Genomic DNA, 23,235 nt, shown 5'->3' on the forward strand with positions numbered 1-23,235 from the left:
GTTATTTGTGAATGAAGTCACGTTAGTAGAATTGAACAAATTGGGCTTTCTCAAAGACAGCACACTTGAAGCACTGAAACCTGAAACCATTCCAAGTTGAAGAACTGTCAATTTGCATTGAGCTTCAGCAGCCTCACTGAAAATGGGGGAAATCATTGACTTTATGACATTTGATGGCTTTTCAAATTTATTTCTTGTGGTGGCTACAATACTGAAATCCTGCAATAGATACAGAAGAGAAAATATGATGATGATGATGATGATGATTGGTTCAACATGTTCCAGTGGACCCATATTTGGTGCACTCTGGTGATGCCTTACATGTGAACTGCCCTTAATGTTGAACTTAGAACCACAGAATTGTAGAATTGGAGGGCACCCTGGGTGTCATCTAGTCCAGCCCCCTGCAATGCAGGAATCCCAGCTAGTAGCAGCATCCTTGCAATGGACATAATTTGGTATTTCGTCAAAATGGTTTTATGTCCTCTGAGGTGCATGCTCAACGAATGGGATTGTGATCTCCTTAGTACTAAGGGGAGGAAATGGCCGAAGCCAAATTTAGCTTAAGAAGCAGTGGCTTTGCACTATTCACCTTTTCACTTTAAAGATTACAGTGGCAACAAGGGTGCGAGGGAAAGCCTTTATACGTTTCTGCCTCTCTTTGGTGGTTCTTATTACCCCCATGCAAAAAAAAAAGTCTTTGTCTTGTGTCACCCCCTAGACAGAACAGAAAGAATCACTTATCTTTCCTCTACATTTGACGTACAACCACAGTGCTATTAATAATCAGAATGATTATATCCCTGGGTCAAGACTGCCATAAACTAAGGCCTGTATCTTAAATCCCTTAAATGACCTTCCAGCTGCATTGTTATATTTAACCTTTCCATTAACCTGCTACTCTTCCTCTCCTCCCATCCAACCCATGGTTATAGCCAAGATGTCCATCTACAAGAGAATCAAACTGGCATGTTGTTTTGATTGCGGACGCTCTGAGCGTGACTGCTCTTGCATGTCAGGCAGTGTGCATAGTAACATGGACACCCTTGAGAGAGCCTTCCCACTTTCTTCTGTCTCTGTTAATGATTGCTCCACCAGTTTACGTGCCTGTAAGTTTTAACACCAGCACATGCTGTTCCATGTCTGTGGTGTCTGTGGTATCATCCCCGTCCTGTGTCGTACATTGTGGTTTTATTGTTTTGGCTTTCTCCCCTCCCCTTTTCCTTTTCCTTGTTCCTTCTTTTTTTTTAAATACCGTGAGTCAGCACGTTCCCCCCCCCCCTTATAACTACTTTAATTTATACAGATCTATATTTATATATTATTCAATGTACTTCATTAAAAGAAACAATATTTTGTGTAATTGTTGCTCTCCCTTCCTCTTGTGAGCTTTTCAGGGGAAATGCATTTTGGCAACAGTGTAGTTTCGTGACATTTTGTTTCTGATTCATACACACAGTATAATGGTGGTTAAATGCTTTCTTAATGGCTGTGGTAGACATGCTATGCTCTGAACTAGGCATAGGGACAATGACTTAGGGAACAAATGCTGTAGCTATTTTGGGCAGATTTGGAACAGTTTGCAGTATGTGTAGTACGCAACCTGTTTAGCATCAAAGGTGCACCTTTGGAGATCTGCAAATGACCCATCTTTTGTCTGAACTAACATAATTTGATTATCATTTAGCACTGCCGGTATCAGTTCATGGTTGGTGGGTGTTTCACAAACTGTTTGCTCTGTATAATTTATCTAATTACATGTTTTGATCTGGTGGTCCATGCAAGCCTTTGAGGGTAGCACTTGAGTAGCCAGTGAAACATATTGGGGACAGGTAACCAGCACTGAGAACTGAAAAAACAGTAAACTTTAGAGTAGAAATAGCAAACTCCTGGAGTTACAGTATTCCATACATGGTGCACTAACTTCTCCCATGCTTCTCCCATGTGTTGCTAGGTGCTGCCTTACTCTGAATCAGACCATTGATCCATGTAGACCAGTATTGTCTACTCAGACTGGCAAAAGGTCTCCAAAGTCTTTGCTACTACTTTCCCATGCTGTCTACCTGAAATCCATTAACTGGAAATGCCCCTGATTGACCTGACAGCCTTCTGCCTCCACCTTGGCCTACCAGCTTTGCCTAATACCTATTTCTAGCCCATCTAGGGATCAGTATTTTGAAATAAAAATGAGTCATCCAAAATGGCACAGGTCAAAGCTCAATCTTTCTGGTGAACACCCAAAATATATCTGTCTGGAAGAACCCTGCTCTGGAGGAACTTGCAGGTTCCAAGGCAAGGGCTTTAATGATGGCTTGATGTCAGTGGGCTAGATCCAGGGTAAGTTGACTTTAGGTGCCATTGAAATCCATAAAGCAAGTTACTCATGACTTTAAGTCCCATTGATTTAACCAACTTAATCTACTTTAAACCCAGTCTCCCCCCAATACCCACCTAGCACTTCTTGTATCCATTGTACTTACCAGTCATTACTGAATTGTGGCTAGCACATCACGGGAGTATCCACAACAACTAGATTTAGCCATATTTTTTTTTGTAGTAGCATCTGCAAGCAAAAAAGAAACTATAACTTGGAAGTGTGGTACAACTTTCTATTTTTTACTGCTGCCTTTAGAAGGGAAGGAGCATTAAGGTTTGGGCTGCATAACCTAATCAGCCCCCAAAAAACAAACCAAAACACGCTGCATGTGATATCATCGACACCTCCCAAAGTACAGCTTTTGAAAAATGCATTAGCCACATATTGCATTCAGTCATAAAAGTGATGTTGATGGCTTAGAAGGTCTCTAGTTCCTCTGCTTTCCTCTCTCACCTTCCACCCGTCATTCACACTGTCACACAAAAACAAGGTTTCATTCTTCTCTCTGTGTGTGAGATCGCCCACCTTTGCTGGTTAATAATAAGAAACAAGCATCAATACCAGTCCATGCTCTTTGTAAACCAATGCTAGTTTATTAGCTGATGTTGTCCCCGATTGTAATATCTGCATCTCCATACACCCACACCCACACACCCTTGAAATCCGATTGGCAAGGCTTCAATAGAAATCAGCATTTTCCTTCCAGTGAGGAGAGGTCAGACAATGCCCATTTTGACAAGAGCTGGTTAGCTCAAAGAACAGTGGTGAGAGTTGGCTTTTCATTAAATATGAGCAGATGTGAAATGTAGAGTGCTTGACAATTAGAAATGGCAGCAGTAAGGCCCTGGAATCAAAGTGAGGTCAGATTGGCGGATCAGATTACCTCCCTTACATTCTTCAGTTGTTCGGGAAATCATTTTGAATTAGTGTCAGCAAAACCTTGATCGGTTTTGCCCTTTGTCTTTCATGCTAGCACTGTATTGTTTCCCAAGACACTCATTAAAGGTCATTATACTATTACAGGGCTGGCTTTGGTCACAGCCTCCCCCTCTCCCCATTGAGTCAGTGTGTGCTTCTAAGATGGCTTAATGTGCTTTTCACTTCTCCCTTTTTCTCTCTCCCACCAATCTCTCTCCTGGCTTTTCATTTTAAAGAGAAACAATCGTACAATAATAATACTAATAAACAGGAGGGGGGGAACTGGTGAAAGAAATCCTTAAAGAGAAAGTGGCTACCACAGTATTTTGGTCACAATCCTGTGGGAAATTCTTCCATGTAATGAATGGAAACTGCAAAACCTTTACTCCTCCGCAGCCCCTATCCATTTTAATTTATCTGGCAAAGGAGAACTTCTTGCTAGACTGTGCCCTGTGAAAACATCTATTTTACACATCCATTTAAACTTGCAGTGTTGTGAATTGCCTACCCTCCTGTAGCTAAAGGCATGGGTCTTGCAATATCTTTCTTTGCAGTAGCTGAAAGGTTCACCTGGTGACTCACAACACCATTCAAAATAGTGACTTTCCCCCCCAGGGAAAAAATAGTCAAAGAGGTACTGGGTGCTTACCCAATGGAATTTTTTTACCCATGCACCCTTTGCAAAACCCACCAGTTTCGAAAGAGATTTTCCATATAGAAGGGAAAGCTACTGCGAGAAGAAGAAAAATTCCAAAGCTCTTTTAGGTGGGCAGGACTAATTGTAGTGTTCTTCAGATCAAGGGCGCTATGGTTATACAGCACAGATTAAAGTGGGCTTGTTAAACAAACAAACAAATGGGGAAGCAGTTCCTTCATTCTGCTTATCTCTGCTTCTCCTCCTCCATAACCAGCACCCCCACACTGCTGCTTCTTCCACTCCCCCCCCCCCGCCCACAGTCTATTTACAATCAGACAAATCACTTATCTGCAAGGCTCAGTATCCTTTTTCCAGTAGTGGTAAAATTTAGATGCTCCAGGAGTTGCAACCACAGACTGTGCCAAACTCTTTCTCTCTCTCTCTGATTATGGGGAAATGTGTTACATGCTCCTTGTAAAAACTAGTGGATATGACCTCTGTGATGGTTTATGCCCATCACTACCATTTCTGGGAGGTTGCTGATGATACCATGGGAACTCTCTTTGCCTGCCAACTACCAATATGATGTCACAGTGAACCACTATGACCTCAGTGGATGTCCTGTTTGCATGGAGGATAAAACTATCTACTGCTCCAGTTTAAAGACAGGGTGCCTCTTAATAATGACTGCCGGGGAATATGAGATGGAGAGTGCTATTCTATTCCTGTCCTGCTTACGAGCTTCCCTTAGGCATCTGAAGAGCCACTGTGAGAACAGACTACTGTGCTAGATGGGCCTTTGGTCTGATCTAGAAGGGCTCCTTTTATGTCACACGGACATTAGTTTTTGCCATCATAATGTTCTCCTGCTTTGAATCTCTGTGTAGGTAAGGCATTGGGAATGTTATGATATTAGTATTGGTGACTGGGTTGTCCAAATAGCTGTTGTGGAGATGGGATAAATTGGATAGAGAGAAAAAAAGGCTTCCTCTGAATTGAGAGGCAAGTAGAGGGTTTGGGGGAGCAATTGTAGTTCATGAACTTATTGGCTGACTTTACAAGTGGGTTGAAAGAATTACTGAGATAGCATACGTGAAATTGCACTGTACCAATGTTAAAAGTATTATTTTTGTGAATGTTTAACCTTTGAAGCAGAGGATGAGTTGGATAGGAAAACTATTTCTTAAACTATTTCCTCTGCTACACATGACTTTCAATAGGTGCAACAGAACAGAAATATGTTGCAAAGAAATAATATAATTTAAATTTGTCCTTATTGTTTCCTTTTTTTAAAAAAAATCACTTTTAGAGTATATCCCTTTCAGCATCCTGTGAACCTGTAGTAATTAGTATCTTGGGGTGGGGTATGGCACCGACGGAAGAAGCAAGGAACCAAGGTTTCTTTGAGACACTGGAACGTAAGAAACCCTGCAAAGAAAAATGAGATGATTTCAAGCCCTGCAGGAAAATCTTATTAGGGCTACACAAGAGATTGCAATCAGGCAGCTGTGTTTTCCTAACCCAAATTTTTATGAAACAAGCAAACTGGTCTCTGTTGGGGAGCATTAAGCATTACTTTGGCCTGACATTCTCTTAACGAGACTAATATAAAAAGACAATTAAATCAAGGGCAGAGTGACACAATAAAAGATGTATTAATTCAAGCCCACAGAGATGAGAAATCACACACTATATGTGTCACAAATATCTGACCTTTGTAAAGAAAGCCAGTGTGGTGTACAAGGGATGGTCTAATGGCCTCATCCACAGATTTGCTAAACTAGAAAATAGAAGCTTGGGGAGAGGAATGTCAGCTGTTTTGTTGCTTGCAGAGCAAGGTATTATACCAGCATTGTTAGGACATTTTCAGTATATTATACAGCATGGACCAAATTAGGAGGCATACCTTGCCCTGTTTGGTCCACGGGCTGGAACTTCCCCACTCCTGCTGTATAGGAAACTCTTAATGAATATAGATGCTTAGGTTGCTTTCTTCCAAAAAAACATAAAAGGTTTCCTTCCTCTTCTGTGACATTCTATTCTATTCCATTAGCCATCACTAATCAAGTCAAGGGGTTTCATCTGCCTTGTAGCACAGCCCTACCTGTGTGTACTTGAAAGTAAAATCCGATGAGCTCCATGGGTCTTGCTCCCAAGTAAAAAACACATTGGGCATGTGGTCTTCAGGATTTTGTTTGTCTTTCAAATACAAACCTCTTCCTTCTAAAGTATTTCATCGGCATGGGCAATGAAGAAACAAAAAGCTGAAAGTTAGGGGCTATATTTATGTGAGTGGACTCTCTCTGGAGAAGAACTTCCAGGGAACGAAAGCCTCTCGCAATGATAATAATAATAATTTATTATTTGTACCCCACCCATCTGGCTGGGTTTCCCCAGCCACTCTGGGCAGCTTCCAACAAAGATTAAAAATACATTGAAATGTACATAAAAATGGAATAAGGATTGTTGTAGACGACCTGCCTCTCATTCTTTTCTCCTCTTTGTGATGTTTGATGATGATCCTGAATGCCCAAATAACAAGTTTCAACTATGGTAGTTTTCAAGCCTTCCCGTCGCAATTATCTAATGTACAGTTCTTGCATGTTGCGAACTCCATGTATTTAAAGGGATATTTTCATCAGGGATATACTTTGGTAATCTTTCATAATATGGTGTCCTGTTTGAGGCCACAATTTGGTGCCTCCAAATGGATATTCTCAATTATGTGGGCTCTCGGCTCAGTGCCCTGTGCAGCAGAACTGCCTGCACAGCTCTGAATCCGCCGCTGCTTTCAGTATACTTTGTGTAAAGAAAAAGAAAAAAACACAGGCAAAAGGGAAGGTATGTGAATAATAAACCCTTCCAATAATGCAAAAGCTTGACTTGGGTAGGAACACCAGTGGGATTTTGCTTTTGTCTGAGACCCACATGTTGCTTTATTAGTTAACCCCATGACCTGACTGTCATCCCTCTTCAAATTCCTGTGTTGTTATAATCCCAGTACAAACTGCTGGCAGTGTGATGGACCACCCACAAGGCTCCAGCAACCCAGTGGCGGATGCTTTATCCACTATTTAGGAATCACTGGCTTCACTATAAATATCATGCTGTAGATAGAATAATGAACAAGAAGTCATTGCTTCAGAATGAATTACTGTCAATACTTTATAGTATGCCAACTAGGCAATCACTTAGCAGCGCTTCTGCAATATGAAAAATATTATTATTATTAGTAGTAGTAGTAGTAGTAGTAATATAAAAAATTTTTTGTTAACTTTATGTTAAATATGTATCCTGTAGTTGATCTCCTTTGTAATGTTTTATTTTGAAATCTTTAAGATAATATTTTACTTTTCTGTTAATTATGTTGCTTTGACTGTATATTTGACTTTCTTCAGATTGTTTTATTGATTTAATATGCTGTAAACCGTGGGACATAGGTGGTGCTGTGGGTTAAACCACAGAGCCTAGGACTTGCCGATCAGAAGGTCTGCAATTCGAATCCCCACGACGGGGTGAGCTCCCGTTGCTTGGTCCCTGCTCCTGCCCACCTAGCAGTTCAAAAGCACGTCAAAGTGCAAGTAGATAAATAGGTACCTCTCCGGCGGGAAGGTAAAAAGCGTTTCCGTGCGCTGCACTGGTTCGCCAGAAGCGGCTTAGTCATGCTGGCCACATGACCCGGAAGCTGTATGCCAGCTCCCTTGGCCAATAAAGCGAGATGAGCGCCGCAACCCCAGAGTTGGACACGACTGGACCTAATGGTCAGGGGTCCCTTTACCTTTACCTTATGCTGTAAACCGCTTTGAGATTTTTCTTAAAAATATAAAGCAGTATAGAAAATAAATAAATAAATAACATGTAAATTCCCTGCCCGGAACAATGTGCAGTCTGACTAACAGCAATACTCATTGCTTTTAGTAAGTTTTTTCCTAGCAGTAGAGTTTGTGTGTTTGGGGAAAGAAAAGTTATTTGTGTTACTTTATATCTTTATATCACTTGTCTTTCTTAACAAATGAGGAGGTATAACAGTGGCTTACAAATAGCTAAGTATTGTGGACTCCCTGTTTTTTAAAAGCCAAGCCATGGACCCCTTACTTCTGCAAATGTGATACCTCCGTGGTAATGTTTGTTATGTGAATGGTGCCACCCAGGGCTTTTTTTTCCCCAGCCAGAACTCACTGGAACTCAGTTCTGGCACCTCTCAGGTGGGCGTCATTGCCATGAGAACAAGGGAGGCGTTCCTAGTGAGTTACGACACCTCTCCCCCCCCCCCCGAAAAATAGCACTGGTGCCACCGTACCCTCCAACATGTCCCAGCACAAAACCGGAACACACATCTTCCAGACCATGGTTCCACTCAAGTCACATGACCCACATGAGAGCACGGTGCCCAAAAACAAGATGTCCCTGACAGCTGGTGGGTATGTGCCATAGATCCACTGGGTCCATGGACCACTAACAGGGGACCACTGAGGTAGAGAATTGGAACCTTTGCTGGACATTTTAATTGCTAGGTGAAGGGTGGGGAACCTGTAGCCCTCCAAATTCTGTTGGACTGCGATTCCAACTAGCCCGATTAATTTGGCTATTAGCCAAAGATGCTGTGAGTTGCCAGTCAACATCTGTAGGTCCACAGACTCCTCATCCCTGTGCTCAATTGCTCTGCTTAAGACCGGCCATATAAAAACTGGTGGGTTTTTTTTCTTGCCACAGTCATTTTTCATTCACATTTCCCCCCTAAAACATTAATTTCCAAGACCATTAGTATGTGTAGTTTTATATTTAGGTATTTAACATGGATATTTCAGTGGGTTGTTGTACTTGCTTGAGGATGATATAGATTTGAAGGATTGATAGCTGGAGAAATACAAGCAGTGTGTAGCAGGGAAAGGGGGTACACTCTCCCATTCAAAGCCGGTTGCTGCAATAGAAGAACAAACGCAAGACAGCCTGACTAGTTTATTATAAATAGCTAGAATGTATGAAATAGATGGGTTTTGTTGTTCAGTGCAGTGGGTTAGCTCAGATGCTCATTGTTGGGGTTAGTGCAAAGGAATTTGTTTGGTGATGTCCTCAACCCTTTGAATATTACATGTACCAGCTTCTGTGCAGGCACCAGATGCTCCCAAGTTTAGCAGCAAATATTTCCGAAGAGTTAGATGGAAAAGGCGGGGAGCACGGAAGAGGCAGAGAGAAGTCTTTTTGAGAAATCGCTTCGGGCCTCTACTTTGGGTAGTGTTTCTTACCAGGGTCACAGGAAAGTGACTAGTGAATGGATTGCCTTGATGGGGACAGGCTAGGGGAAGAAAAGCTGTCTCCAGCCCGTGGAGCGGGTTTCAGAGAGGGCCTTATGAAAGGTGACATGGAAATTATGTTTGCATTTTTATTTCCTGAGTGTGGCTGGTTGTCATGAAACTCACCCTGACAGTTTCTTACCACCAGGCAACAGATTCTCCCTGTTACCTCCTCGGTGTAGGACAGATGCTAGCCAGTTAGCTCTCCGTCTCTCCTTCTCCTGAGCTATCTCAAGCGACAGATGCCAGGACTAGCTCAGTTTCCTCTTGAACGTTTCTGTCGTAGCCCTGCCTTGAGCCCAAATCCTGACCTTTACTTATATGAAATAAAGTACTTATGAACAAGCAAAGCCTTGATCCAGAGGAGGCTTAGAGCAAATGTCAAGCCAGACTTCTGCCTCCTTCTTCCACCTGCATTAGGGAGCCCAGATTAGACCTTAGAGTAGAGCGTTGGACTGCCTTAGGCTTTACAGGTCTGGAGAGACATAACTTATTAACAAAGAGCTATTAAATTTTTATCCATTTTTACAACACAATATAAATGCTTCCTATGAATCTACATTGTGTTCATTATCATTTAAAATGTTAATTAAGTCAAAGTTACATTTAATTTAGTCCTAAATGTGCCTTTGGGAGGAAGCGTTTAGAAACAGCTGCAGGATTGAGAAAGTACATCAAGTGTTCTGGGAAGTTCCCTGCACCAATTTCAGGACAGATTATCCCTCCCCGTCCCACCACCCCACCCGCTTCCTTCCAATCCTAAATTGAATGCTGTTTGGTGTCTGAAGCTAATTTGTAGCGATACGATTGGGCACTGCTTCAAATTAGTGTCATACCAATAACTCCAGGGTTATTAACTCTTAGGAGAATACGGAAAGAGTAATGCACAAAAGAAGAGCTAAAGTGCTCATTCGAATTTTGACAACTGTTTGAAAGTGGGACGCAGTCACGTTCTAAAGCGGCTTGCATTCTGCATTTTACAGAGGAGTTTCCCAGGCTGAGATTCCCATAGCACTAGGTTTCTTGATAGGGTCCAGTGCATGAGTGTCTGCATAGACAGCAGTGGCATAGAAATGTTTGTGGTAGATTCAGAGCTCAAGATGTCACAGGAATTGGATATCTGAATCAACTTTGGGGGTGCTTTATTAGCAGCAGGGAGGAGCCTGAGGCCCTCAATAAGCTGTTGGACTCCAACTCCCATCAGCCCCGGCCACTATAGCCATTAGCCAGGGATGATGGGAGTTGGAGTCCAGCAACATCTGGCAGGTCACAGGCTTCTCACCCCTGATTTATAGTTAAAAGCTGCTTCTTTATACAGAACTGCTTCTCTGTGTGTTCTTTGCCTTGTCTGAACCCTTTACTCCACTAGAGGAAATGGCAAAAGATTATTTCCATATATTTCCATTCTGGAAGAAAGTTTTACTCTCAGGGTTATTGCTGGGAAACTCAGTTTGAAGAAAACAAACGGCAAATCCTATGTAATTTCCAACAACTTTTAATCTCTAGTTTTAATATAAGCCACAAAAGAGGGGTGCATGGGGGGTGGAAGAAGGGAGATGGAACTGCCACATAAAATCTTAGAAATCATACAGCATCTCTGGGCTTTGTTGTGCAATTTTCCTTGCTTGCTCTTGCGTAAAAGACATTGGTTGCATTAGATGTCACTGTCTCCACGGTGTGCACAGCATTATCCTTATTTTCCTAAACTCAAATTGCTTCGCATTGTCACTGCAGCACAGCAAAGCATTTTCCCATCACTGCCTGTGTGGTAGCACAGCTGCTCAGGGATTTTAGTACCAGTCAGAACTGAGCAGCAACTTTGTCTTCCGTCAGAAATTCAAGAAAAGGGCTGTTGTTGTTCTTGTTGTTTTAAATAAAACTGTTGCTTCTAGGCAGTGATATAACTACAGGTTGTAAGAAACTTGGAGCTGCTATTAAAAAATGCCAGCCCCCGAGCACTGCCATTTGCAGTGGCCCACCTTACCTCATGCTCTCTGGCCAACGTGTTTTATGGTTCTCTGCCCTCAGTTGTATCAGAGTAAATCTGCAACATTCCCCTCTTTCAGCAAATGTACTGCTTATCACCAAGTTTAGATACTCTCACAACTTAGTTGCTGCATTGTCAAATCAAGTTTGTTTTATTTTCGTTTCATTTGTATGGATGCTTTTACAGAGTTAATTACAAAGCCCCTCCATTTCAATGGGAGTGTGTCTTCGCATGCAGGGAAAGTTCCCTATCTCACTGAGGGCTTGAGACCCATTGGCTACACTCACTTGCTTTAGCCAGCCAGTCAAAGCCATTCCCAGGGTGTAGGATTCTGGGAACCACAGGGGAGAGTTGAGTGTAGGGTGGTGTCCAAAGGTAGAGGCAGTACACCTCTGAAGAAGAGACACTTGTGAGCATTGAGTGAAAGAGGACTGTTGCTTAATGTGCCCTGCAGTTTGTGGGCTTACTGGAAGTTGATCACTGTTGGGAACGGACTACTGGGCAAGGAAATGAAGTAGGCAGAAGGTACTCTGGCTCTGTTGACGGATCTCTTGAGTGATTTGCAGTTGATTATCAAGCATTTTGACTCCTAATTGTTTAGCAAAAAAGCTGCTATAAATTATGATGCTGAAATGGAGGAAGCCGGGGGTAACCATCAGTTGACGTTTGCATGGGTATTCAGCTCTGTTCAGCTCTGATGCTCAAAACAAAATCCTGGACTTAGAATTCTCTCATTCTAAGTGTATGCCTTTTGCACCAGGTGCAAAGTAGAAGTCTGCCCACAGAGGTGGCTCTAGGTAATGCTACTGGTTCAGCCACACTGCAGGCTGTTGAAAGGAAAGCCTCACAAAAATGCTGTCGAATGGAACATGAGAAGCAGTGGGGCACCAAATCTTAGCATCACACAGGGTGTCGCTGAAATTTGAGAGCCCAAAGTCTGCCCCTGCTGCTGACTAATAGTCTTTTCTTGCTATCCAAGTATTGTTCTAATATTTTCAAAATTCATGCTGTAGTTAAGCTAACATACAGACAATATGTGACATCAGGTGTGGGACAGGTAAATATGTGACTGCCAAAGAACAACCAGGAGCTTAAATTGTGTTCCTGGTGGTTCCTTGGCAAGCTGTCCTTTGAGGCTGCCTGTTTGAAGGTGCATTTTGGATTTAAACTCTACCTGCAAATGTGCATTTTTCCTCTGCATGCCGACTTTGCAGATAGCTTTGCTTGTTGGCAGAGGAAACATGTTTGTAGGCATTGTTTTGAAGCCAAAAAAGTGTCTGCAAATGGACTTCAAAGGGGCTTGCTGCTGTCAGTGCCAATCAGCATGCCTTCAAAGGGGCTTGCTGTCAGCCCTGATCAGCTGATCATTGCTGACAGCAAGCCCCTCTGAAATTGTCACTAGACATCAGAATGACGTCACATGATTGACAGGTGGATATGATGGCCCTGCCCACCTCTCAGATTGGTCTGCAGGGTCAGGGTGGGAAGAGTCCATTTCCCGACACCTGCCGTATACGCTGTGGTTTTAAGGTAATCAAGTTAATCAAGTCAATCTGCTTGCAAGTGATAGCATTAGCAAAACCTTTCAACAGGCATCCCAAACCCATTGCCCGGAATCGAGGCAAAAACATATTTCATGCAGATCTTATGGATTTCTCTTTCTTCATAAGCTTTGAATGTTGACTGATTTTATTAGTAATTGCCTTTTTTGGTGTGTTTTTTGCCTCTGCAATTTCCCCCCCTGAGATTCCTTCTTTTGAGACGGGTCAATAGAAAGCATCACAACTTTTGCAAAGATAGCTTAAGGAATTGCCTGAGAACCCCTTCAGGCTTTTAGTCAGCCCCCAGGCTTACGTCTCACATGTCCCTCCAGAGACTGTCCATTGCCTTAACATTTTATCCAGGAGGAATTCAGAAGTCTCTGCACAGTAGGGGGGGGGGGCGGGTGGGTGTTGTTCCTTTTCGTATCTTCGGTAAACAAGCCAGCTGTTTTTGCTGTCATTGTTCTCCTGTACCTCCATTTCAAAGAACAAATAAATTAGTTGGAGGTAGATGACCCAAAATATGATCACATGAAATTAAAATTCTTTTAAAAGAAGGCTTAAAGACGAACCTATATATCCTTCAGGATAATTCAAAGTACACTAACAATTCATCCAACAAACCCCCAATGCAGCACAATCCAGTAGTTGCCTCGTAGCTTTTGCAGAGGGAATGCCCATTATGTTCCATGCACACCCGTAATAACCAGACTTTGTACTTCAACTCATTTGAAGAATGAAGTTTTAGGTGATTGTTCTGACATAGGTGTTTGTTTGTTTTTTAAAAAGAGGGAGGGAGGAAAGAATCATTTCCATAAGTTTTAAAGCACATCATCACATTTCACAGATATATGTGAAATGACACCCTCCTTCCTTCATGTCACAATCATAAGTAGTCTGCTGCTACCCTCTGGAGCCATTCTTGTGTTATCGGTGTAATATTTTTGTTAGCGATTGAATCAGTGGAAACGTATAGCAACCGTTTGTTATTTCGCAGAAGTGCCTTGATCCTATTTTGTTTTTATATGGAAAAATGACCTGGGCTGCATACATCCATCCTTTAGAGTACTTTTTCTGTTAGAGATCAAATCGCCGTTGTAAGTATCACTGCCATTAGTTATCACTGCTAGATTTCTTAGCTTACAGTTTATTTTCCACTCATGAAATTGCCAGTCTGGGCTCCCCCATAACAATCAATTCTAGCCAAAGTACTATGTACTTTGGTGGATGTTTTAGAATATATTCTTTATGGAAGAGCTCTCTCTCTCTCTCTTTTGCAAATGTAATCAGATTTAGCTATCACATACCCATAGCTCCATTTTATTGTGTTACTTTGCCTTTTCTCTCTTGCCGTCATTTACCAAAAATGATAGGCCACACATGTTCTGCTACTCTATATTGCTGAAATATGCTTCAGTTCTGCCTTCCTCTATTGCCACTTTTTACTATTATTTTACAGATTTAATCTTCAGTATTTATAACTGGGGTTATTTGTTGCATTAATACATTCACTGACAAATCTGGTGTTGGTGGGTTTATTTAGAAGAAAATGGAACTGTGTTGCCCCGAAGCCTGTAATGGTGTATGTCAGGAATCAATATAAATATATAGAGAAGATGGATCCCAATGTTTCATCACACTGTAGTGTCAAACCAAGAAATGTAACTGGGACAATGATAAGGAGATGAAGGAGTGAGGCTGTGCAGGTAGTGGGTGGTTGAGTTGTCAATGAATTTAATGGGATATAAAGGAAAAGCCTGCATTCTGGGACACAGTTGAATGTGGGCAAATCCTGGCCTTCAGGTGTTGGAGGTGCAGTGTGTTTCTGTAAAATGCAAGCCATCTCTTCTGACTTCCTCCTTCCACCATCTTGTAATCATGAAAAAGAAATGTTCATATTTCGTAACGTATTTCCGGAGGCCTCTGTGTCATGGAAAGGGGTGGCGTTTACAGTTCTGTATCTGCTGGTCTTTTGACAGCGCTGATGTAACTCAAACTTGGACCGCTGCAGTTCGGCTTTTGTTAACCTTATATGACCTCGGCCCAATTGGGTGGTTTGTGAGAATAACATTATTGTTTTCTATCCTCCTGACAGCTTTAATGGATATCATGACCTACAGTACTGCTACAGTTACTCAATGCCCATCGTCAAGTAGCCATTTGCATGCCCCCAGAGGTATTGTAATTGGTCTGTCTTGTAGTATCACATTAATTTTGATGTGTCCCTTTCTTCTTTCTATATATATATATTTAGGAGTTCAGTGAATCTTGTGTTTGCAGCTGAACAAAGCATATTGTTTTGCTGTTTTTTATGCAATTATTGATCTTCAATTGTGTTGTTGGTTCTAACCGTTTTTGGATTTTTTTTGTTTTTTTGTGTTACTGAGGAGCAATGTGTCTGTTTAGTTCTACTTTAAACATTGCAATGCTGTGTTCTTCTTCCGTTGACCTTTAGTTGCATAGTGTAATAGTAAAGTGCGACCCAGCCTAAAACTGATAATGCTGGGTCCACCACATAACATGGTTATTTGTGGTATAGATAGTATTTTACTTTCCATCTGCCATGCACCTAATCATGATACTTTTGGTCCCAGGGCACAGATGCTTAAGCAACACTGATTGCATAAATTAGTGAGGTATTTCATTGATAGGATTACCCAGTGCTATTTTTCCTAGAAAAAGGGGCACCAGAGCTCACCATGAACATCTCCCTTATTCTCTTAAAATGGACATTGTGCCCACCTGACAGGTGCTAAAACTGAGCTCTGGATGGGGAAAAAAGCTCTGGGATTATTTCACATACCTCTGAGAGATGTTCGGAGAATAGTTTTTCCTTTAAAATGTATTTGCCTGTGTATTTACTGTACAATCTATTAGTACTATTAAGCATGGCCTTCTCTTCCCTACCCCACCATGTAATATAGAGCTATATTGGTAGGGAGACAGGATGAGAAATCTAACAACGAATCTAACCATCTTTACCTTGCTATAGCACAGTTCAAGGGAATACACATTTTAGCACATTAGATCAGACAATAACTCCAAAACAATTACCCCCCCCCCAAAAAAAAAACCCCAGAGTATCACTGATACAATGGCCTGGGTTCAAAAGCATTGTTGTTAAGTGTGTTAAATGTTGCTGATACTCGCAAGAAACCTGACTGGCTTGCGCAGTTGGAAAAATGAGTGAAGAATATTGCAGAGTTTGCAATAAAGCTCAATTAATGTGAAATTCCCTACCATCTCTGCTCAGGAGCTGTATTTAATTTCAGTATCCAATCCAATGGCATCTATAATTGCAAGCTTTTACTGAAATGGGATAATTCATTTATCTTCTTGTTTGCATGCTTAATTGTTGTGACTTCCAGTCTTTCCATACCAGTATTAAGTTTCGGAGCTATTAAGATTTCCTTCCTTTCGTGGAAGACGTAACTGAGGTAATGGAGTAAGCTATGTTTTCTGTGTTTGAAAGCTGTTAATGAAAGTCCTATCGTTAATGGTGGCCAAGAAATGTGCCTGTTTTAGGGTATATTTCATGAAAGAAGTTAAGGGGAAAGTAAAGAAAAAAAGATTGTAGGGGTAGCTTCAGACTACTAGATAATACCAGCAGATGGTGCTGCCACCTTAAGAATCAAACACACACACAGAGAGAGAGAGAGAGAGAGAGAGAGAGAGAGAGAGAAGGGGGGGGGGAGAAGAATTACTTTTTTCCAATTAAAACACATTTGAAAACTTAGACATGTCTATCACTTGTCTAAATGTACATACCAGCACATAAATATTTATATTATGCCACATGTAAGCAAATCTTGGGCTGAGCCAAAAAGGGCCATTTTTTCACTGAAACTCTTCTCAGTATGAAAACTGCCCCTGTCTGTGAGTTTTGAGGGGTGTGTGTGCTGAAGTATTAATCCATTCAGAGTGAGGGTGGCAAGCATTTCCCACAGTCTGACTTGCCTTCATGTTGCCACCGCGTAGCTAAATGGAGCACATTCAATATGTGATTTGCTCATTAGTTACAATCACTATACAGCAGGCTTCCTCAACCTCGGCCCTCCAGATGTTTTTGACCTACAACTCCCATGATCCCTAGCTAGCAGGACCAGTGGTCAGGGATGCTGGAAATTGTAGTCTCAAGCCAAGGTTGAGGAAGCCTGCTATACAGTGTCTTACATAGAGTTGCCCCTGAAACGTAACAGAGTCAGGGGGTCATCCTTTGGCAGGAAGCCAAAAGAGCTTTGCTAAAGGGAAACACATGTTTCAGAGGGTTGTGTGCTGTGAACTGGCAACTTTTACCTTTTCCTTATATAACCTTTTAAAGGATGTATAAATATAATTTATATATTAAGATTTGTAGGTGAAAATTGCCAGATCCGTTGAACCTCAATGGCCAGAAACAACCAACAACTGCCTGTATTTCACACCAGTGCTTGCTTTAGAGATGGGCTAACTTCATTGGCCCCACTCTGTAAATAATCCATACCCTCCAGATTTGTCTACAGTACATCAAAAACTCTTTGCTAAACCAGTGTGCTGATGCTAGCTGTTAACATTCTTGGGAGCTGACTATAGCATCCATTGTCAGAATCCATTTTGTGCATGGTGGGCTGGGCTTTTGAGTGGTTTGCCTCATTTGCTTGTGCAAATCAGCTTTCCCTTTCCTTTTTTAAAAAAAGTTCTGAATTGTTTTCACATATAAAATTGCAAAACATAAATAGCAAGGACATATCCCACCCCCTGATAAACTGCTTATCCATCATAGTTTTTGTTTGAAATTGCATTGATCAACAATCACTGTTGGATTCACAAACTGTAGGGCAGGCTTCCTCAACCTCGGCCCTCCAGATGTTTTTGGCCTACAACTCCCATGATCCCTTGCTATCAGGACTAGTGGTCAGGGATGGTGGGAATTGTAATCTCAAAACATCTGGAGGGTCGAGGTTGAGGAAGCCTGCTGTAGGGTTTTGTTTTTAATTGCTAACCTACTCCATACTGCTGGCTCAAGTCAGAACGTCACACAGCCAAATGTGTTAGCATTTGTTTCAGTTCCCACACCCCCATTCCACAATCCTGTATTTTTAAAACAAAGAAACATATCAAATAGGTAATGTAACATGGGGTAGAGGCTGTAATCTTCATCAGTGCTTTTTTCTGGGGGGATGCAGGGGTACACATACCCCTAAACATTTTGTGAATCTAAGTTTGGCCTCACTGAGGGGCAGCATTTCAATATGAGTAGGAAAATGAGAGCACCCCTAAACATTTTTTTAGAACAAAAGCACTGATCATCATCATGATAAAAATAGAAAACAACCTGACCCTATCTCCTTAATTTTGGGTTCCAGGGGCCGACACATATATAAAGGAGAAGTGCATTGGTTCTAGAATGTGCTGAGGCAAACATCAATGCTACTTCACCGGAAGCTGCTTCAAATAAAGTACTTTAACAACACTTTTCAGGAGATGCTCAGACTTTGAGGAACATATGTGGGAAGAAATTCCCATAACCATGGGTGGGGGGTGGATCATAGATACCTCTACTTATGGCACGCAGATGACATATAATTTGGTCTTGGAGATCATGAAAGGATGCTGTGAATAGTGGCAAATAAAAAGTAGCAGAATTGAAAAAAGGGTATTAAAAGCCTAGATGCTCACCCGGGAAGAATAATAGAATTGCAGAGTTGGAAGGGACTATGAGAGCCATCTAGTCCACCCCCTGCAATGCAGGAATATTTTTGCCCGATGTGGGGCTCGAACGCACAACCCTGAGATTAGAAGTCTCATGCTCTACCAGCTGAGCCATCCCATACAAGACATGCAGGTTATTACATATCACACATTGTGCAACAAACCCAGGTTTGTCCCAATGCATTCTTGATAGACAGCCGCAGATTCCAGCTCATGTACCTTGTTCGGTGTACATATTTGCAAAGACCTGCTTACAGCATTCATATTTTACACGTTTGGGTTTACATCCAATAGGGCTTTTAAAAAAATGTGTGAAGTGGCCCTTAGCTTTTTTAGCATAAAACTACACTCAATGCCAAAATAATAAGGAGTAGGCAAACTTAGAAATTTGGTCAAATTTGAAGCTTTCCTTGTTGGGTCTATATGACTATATGGGATTGGCAGAAATGACTGGCAGAATCCGAGACCAGGGAGAAGAGTCGGTGGAAGAAGATTGGAAGAAATTTAAAGACTATCTACAGAAATATTGTAAAATTAATGAATGTTAGAATGATGTTGGATAGAAATTAAGTGGTTTCCAGCTGTAATGCTTTAAAAGAATATGAAAAAAGGGTTATAAATAGGTAAAAACATAATGGTAAGGATTTGCTGAACCAACAATTTGAGGTGGAATACAAAAAAGGGAGGTATGAGGAGGTCTGGGAAACAAGCTAAAGGAAAATAAGCAATGGAAAATTTGTGTGTTTTTAATTATTTTTATTTTGTATTTTTGTTATTTTTTTATTTTATTGTAATATTTTAAAAAATCTTAATAAATATCTTATAAAAAAAACAACAAAATAATAAGGAATGATTTTGCAAAGCTAAATAAATAAAGTCAGTAAGATATAGATTGCCCCCAAGAGCTGATACAGTAATATAATTGGATTGTCTCACAGGTCTTCATAACGGTGAATTTCTGCTAGCCTCATTTTCCTGCTAAAAAGATCCAGACATTTATTTCATTACTGGTTTGAAATGAAAACTCAGTGGAGTTGTAGATTGAAACCCATAAGTGAATCACACCCAATGTAACAGGGGTGGCCCATTCTGCTTTGCCGCCTGATGCAAAACAAGAAGGTGTCTGCCATCCCTGCCACTGAAGCATCATGTACTGGGGTTTGCGTGGCAGCAGCTTCTGGTGAGATCTTGTGAGCAATTGTGAGAGTTCCACAAGCTCTTGCTGGAAGACACTGCTGCCACTTCTTCAGCGGCAGGCAGAGGCGCCACCCCTCAGGATTCTACCACCTGAGACAGCTGCATCAGTCCACCTCATGCATGGGCCGGCCCTGCACTCTTAAGGTGGATTTTTCTGTTTTTTCAGTTTCTTAGATTGTTGTTAAAGAGAGGGAGAAAGGCAAGGAGAAAGACAGAAAGCAATAAAAGAGAGCATGGGGAGAAAAAAGAAAGGCAGGCAGGTGTTCATAGTAAAAAATGAAAATCAATCGTATGTGTCCTGTTTCAGGCAAGGATTAAAGGCAGCTCCCAAGTCTGAAAGGTTTAGAGGGGGTACATCTTAAAATATGCATCAAAAATTTGTCTACATCTGTGGTCTCAATGCCTACTGGTATGTTCTCCCAAGCTAGTCGCACATCCTGCACAGTAAGTTAACTCCATTGTCCAGGGTAGAATTATTTCAGTCTCTGATAGTAAGAAAGGAGTTTTGAGCTGGACTCCAGATTTATAGCTAAGTGCTATAGAGAAGTATCCATGTGTGTATTGCTGGACCCTTTCCCTCTCTACTAAATAACTTTAGTTTCCTGTCAAATACATTGTATACAATAAACAGAAGGCTTCTAAATCCAGGCGAACAGAACAATCATCAAGGGCCCTATTCTCTCTCTCCCTCTTTCCCCTCTTTCTTTTTTCTTTTTGGCAACAAGGTACTTGTATATATCTTCATTTATACTCGCCCACATAAACTTGGTTAGGCTGGGTGAGCATAAATAGTTAACGACACCAGGTACAAGTAACTGGTGGATTGTAGGTGATTCCATTTTAAATATGATCCACCTGTGAGCTCCACATTTTGAGCGTGTTGGAGGCTTCGCTGACCTTAACGTGATTGATCGTTGTGCAGACTATTTAGCCACAAAGGTGCAACCTCCATTAGTGTCTAGCAGACAACAGCAGCAGGACAGATCACTAGTACAGTTTGACAGAACTACATAATCGCAGCCCGTTCCCACTAATGCTTCTGACGCTGCAACTCCTTGCTTCCATGTCTCCTGTAGCTGGTGTCAAAACCTTCTCTCAGGCAACAAGACAAAGGGCAGAGGATGTCTTTCTTAGCTATATATTAAGAGAAGGACACTTTGTGTATCTCAGTTCAAAAAACCCAAATATGTAGGTGCAAATAATCTTAACCCTACAGCTTAGCCTGATACTGTTAAGCTTTATGGGATGAATAATAATAATAGCAATAATTTTGTTATTAAATAAATACATTAAAGACAGGTTTGAAAACTTACATTTACAAAAAAGTCTTGGGAAAGAGTCATGGTGCTATTCATTAAAAAAAAAATCTATTCTAGATTAAGAAAAAATATTTGCCTGAATTTAAGGATATGATTTAGATATGCACACACTTAATGAGAAATACACCTGCCCACCTAGCAGTTCGAAAGCACCCTTAAGTGCAAGTAGATAAATAGGTACCACTTTATAGCGGGAAGGTAAACGGCGTTCCGTGTGCTGCTCTGGTGCCGGTTCGCCAGAGCAGCTTCGTCATGCTGGCCACGTGACCCGGAAGTGTCTGCGGACAGTGCTGGCTCCCGGCCTCTAGAGTGAGATGAGCGCACAACCCTAGAGTCTGTCAAGACTGGCCCGTACGGGCAGGGGTACCTTTACCTTTTAATGAGAAATACGGTATTGTTAAGTCTTATTGAAATGGTCTTGATGACCTTGGAAAGCCTTCATATATTTTCTCTGGGGAAAGATATATTTTCTCCCAGTATTGGCTGTGAATTTGTGTATCGCAGAGAACCTTAAGAAATGTAGCTAACCCTCTTGAAATACAGAACTGCGTATCTCAAATTCCACCCAAAAGACAAACCTTTCCATACTACAAATTTAGGGAAGGGCAGAGAGGAAAATACTTTATAGTAGGTTTATTAATTCCTTCTTGAGGGTCCCTGCTTCTAGTCATATTTGTGACCTTCAGATTTTCCTTCAGATGGACAATCAAGGAAAAACCTTTTAACTGATTGCTATATAGATGCCTATTGAGAGACTGGAAACTCATTGTGGAATCCATTTTATTTTATTTTATTTTTTAGTTTACTGGTTGGTTTTTATGAAAATATCTTGTGCTTTTGGGGAAATCAGAAATTGGATCTGATTTACGGCCCAGCTAAACTGTAGGGTGCACAGCAGTGCTTTCATTCCTCTAGGGCTGTTTTCATCCTTTGCCATCTGAAGAAGAAGGGGGGAAAGGGTGTAACTTAGGGTAGGCTTTTTCCAGATCACTAAGTTTTCTCTTTATTTCACCCTTAGCAGTAAGCATCCAGTCCTGCTCTTCCCTTCATAATAACTGCAGAAAAAACTAATTTGGCAACCCAGAATGCTTCTTTGTTGGTGACTGCGCAGAGAACAGAACAGAAACTGAACAGTAGAACAAGCGAAAGTCCAATTGGTGGAGTCTAACTGTAACTCATAATACAAAGTTCTAATATTTAACTTTTCAGGTTAAATATTATGTTACAAGGCAGGCAGCCCCCCTCCCCAGTAATTATAGGGTGATTGTTGTCATGGAAAGTCAAATAAAGTCCTGAGTGTGCAGATGTTTTTGGGCTCTTCCAAATTAGGCTGTTATTGCAGACCCTCCAGGTGTCCCTATTTTCCAGGAACACTCCTGGATTTACAGAAGCCATCTTAGTTTCTGATTTGATCCCACCATGTCCTGCTTTCCCTTAGGACATTCCTATTTGGAGAAATGTTGGAGGGTATGGTAGGATGTGCTTATTTTTATCGGAGAAATGTTGGAGGGTATGTTATTGTACACTTGCCCTGCCTTTGCTGCCTGAGGCAGTCGGCATATTCTGCCTAATAGTAGAGCTGGCCTTGTTCAAAACAACTTTCTGTTCCATTTTAATAGTACTAATGTGTGAGTGGGTGGATGGCTGTAGAATTTTCATCCACAGAATTTAATCATAACATTTTTATACCACGGCGGCATGGACATGTATGGATTGTCAAGCTGACAGAGAAAAATGCCCCCTGATATCTTTGAAAGCTTTCATTGGACAGTTTGCCAATAGCACTTTAATGACTTGAATAAACAGACAGTGATTCATAAACTAGGAAGTCAGCACTGTAGAAAGGCCTGAAAAGGCAAAATGAAGGAATCAGAGGACAAAAGTCCCAAAATATGCATGGTTCAATAAGGCCATAAAAGTGCCAGAGTGGAAATTGTGCTTGATTCTAATTTCCCACAAATTAGCAGTTAATGTTTAGTGTGGGCATATGTGAGTTAGAAAGCAGAGTGATGGCTGCATTCTTGAGCACCCAGATTTATGTCTCTACCTATAGGGGCATAACATGTAGGCCAAGTATGCTGCAAAATGTCATTTGTGTACTTTTTCAGCAACCTGCAACTGGTGCTCTGCTACTGGCACCCTCATTTCTGCATGTGCACAACTGTTTCTCACATTTTAGATCATTTGCTGGAGTACTGGGGAAAGAGAATTTTGGCTGCTTAGTCCATGAGTAGGCAAACTAAGGCCCAGGGGCTGGATCCGGCCCAATCGCCT

General features: G+C 41.4%; 1 protein-coding gene across 15 annotated transcripts in view; it reads left to right on the forward strand.

Moving 5' to 3' along the window:
• Positions 1-23,235, forward strand: part of LOC310762901 (calcium-activated potassium channel subunit alpha-1) — a 564,221-nt gene that overhangs the window by 439,932 nt on the left and 101,054 nt on the right. For 2 of the 15 annotated variants that reach the window (XM_083614569.1, XM_083614570.1), the window contains one exon: positions 936-1,109. The exons of the other annotated variants lie outside the window; for them this stretch is intronic. In XM_083614569.1, the coding sequence (XP_083470695.1) occupies positions 936-1,109 (174 nt within the window). The remainder of the gene's footprint in view (positions 1-935; positions 1,110-23,235) is intronic. 15 annotated transcript variants of the gene reach the window in all.

This window comes from Podarcis filfolensis (genome assembly GCF_964270895.1).
Source record: "Podarcis filfolensis genome assembly, chromosome: 5".
Classification (NCBI taxonomy): domain Eukaryota; kingdom Metazoa; phylum Chordata; class Lepidosauria; order Squamata; family Lacertidae; genus Podarcis; species Podarcis filfolensis.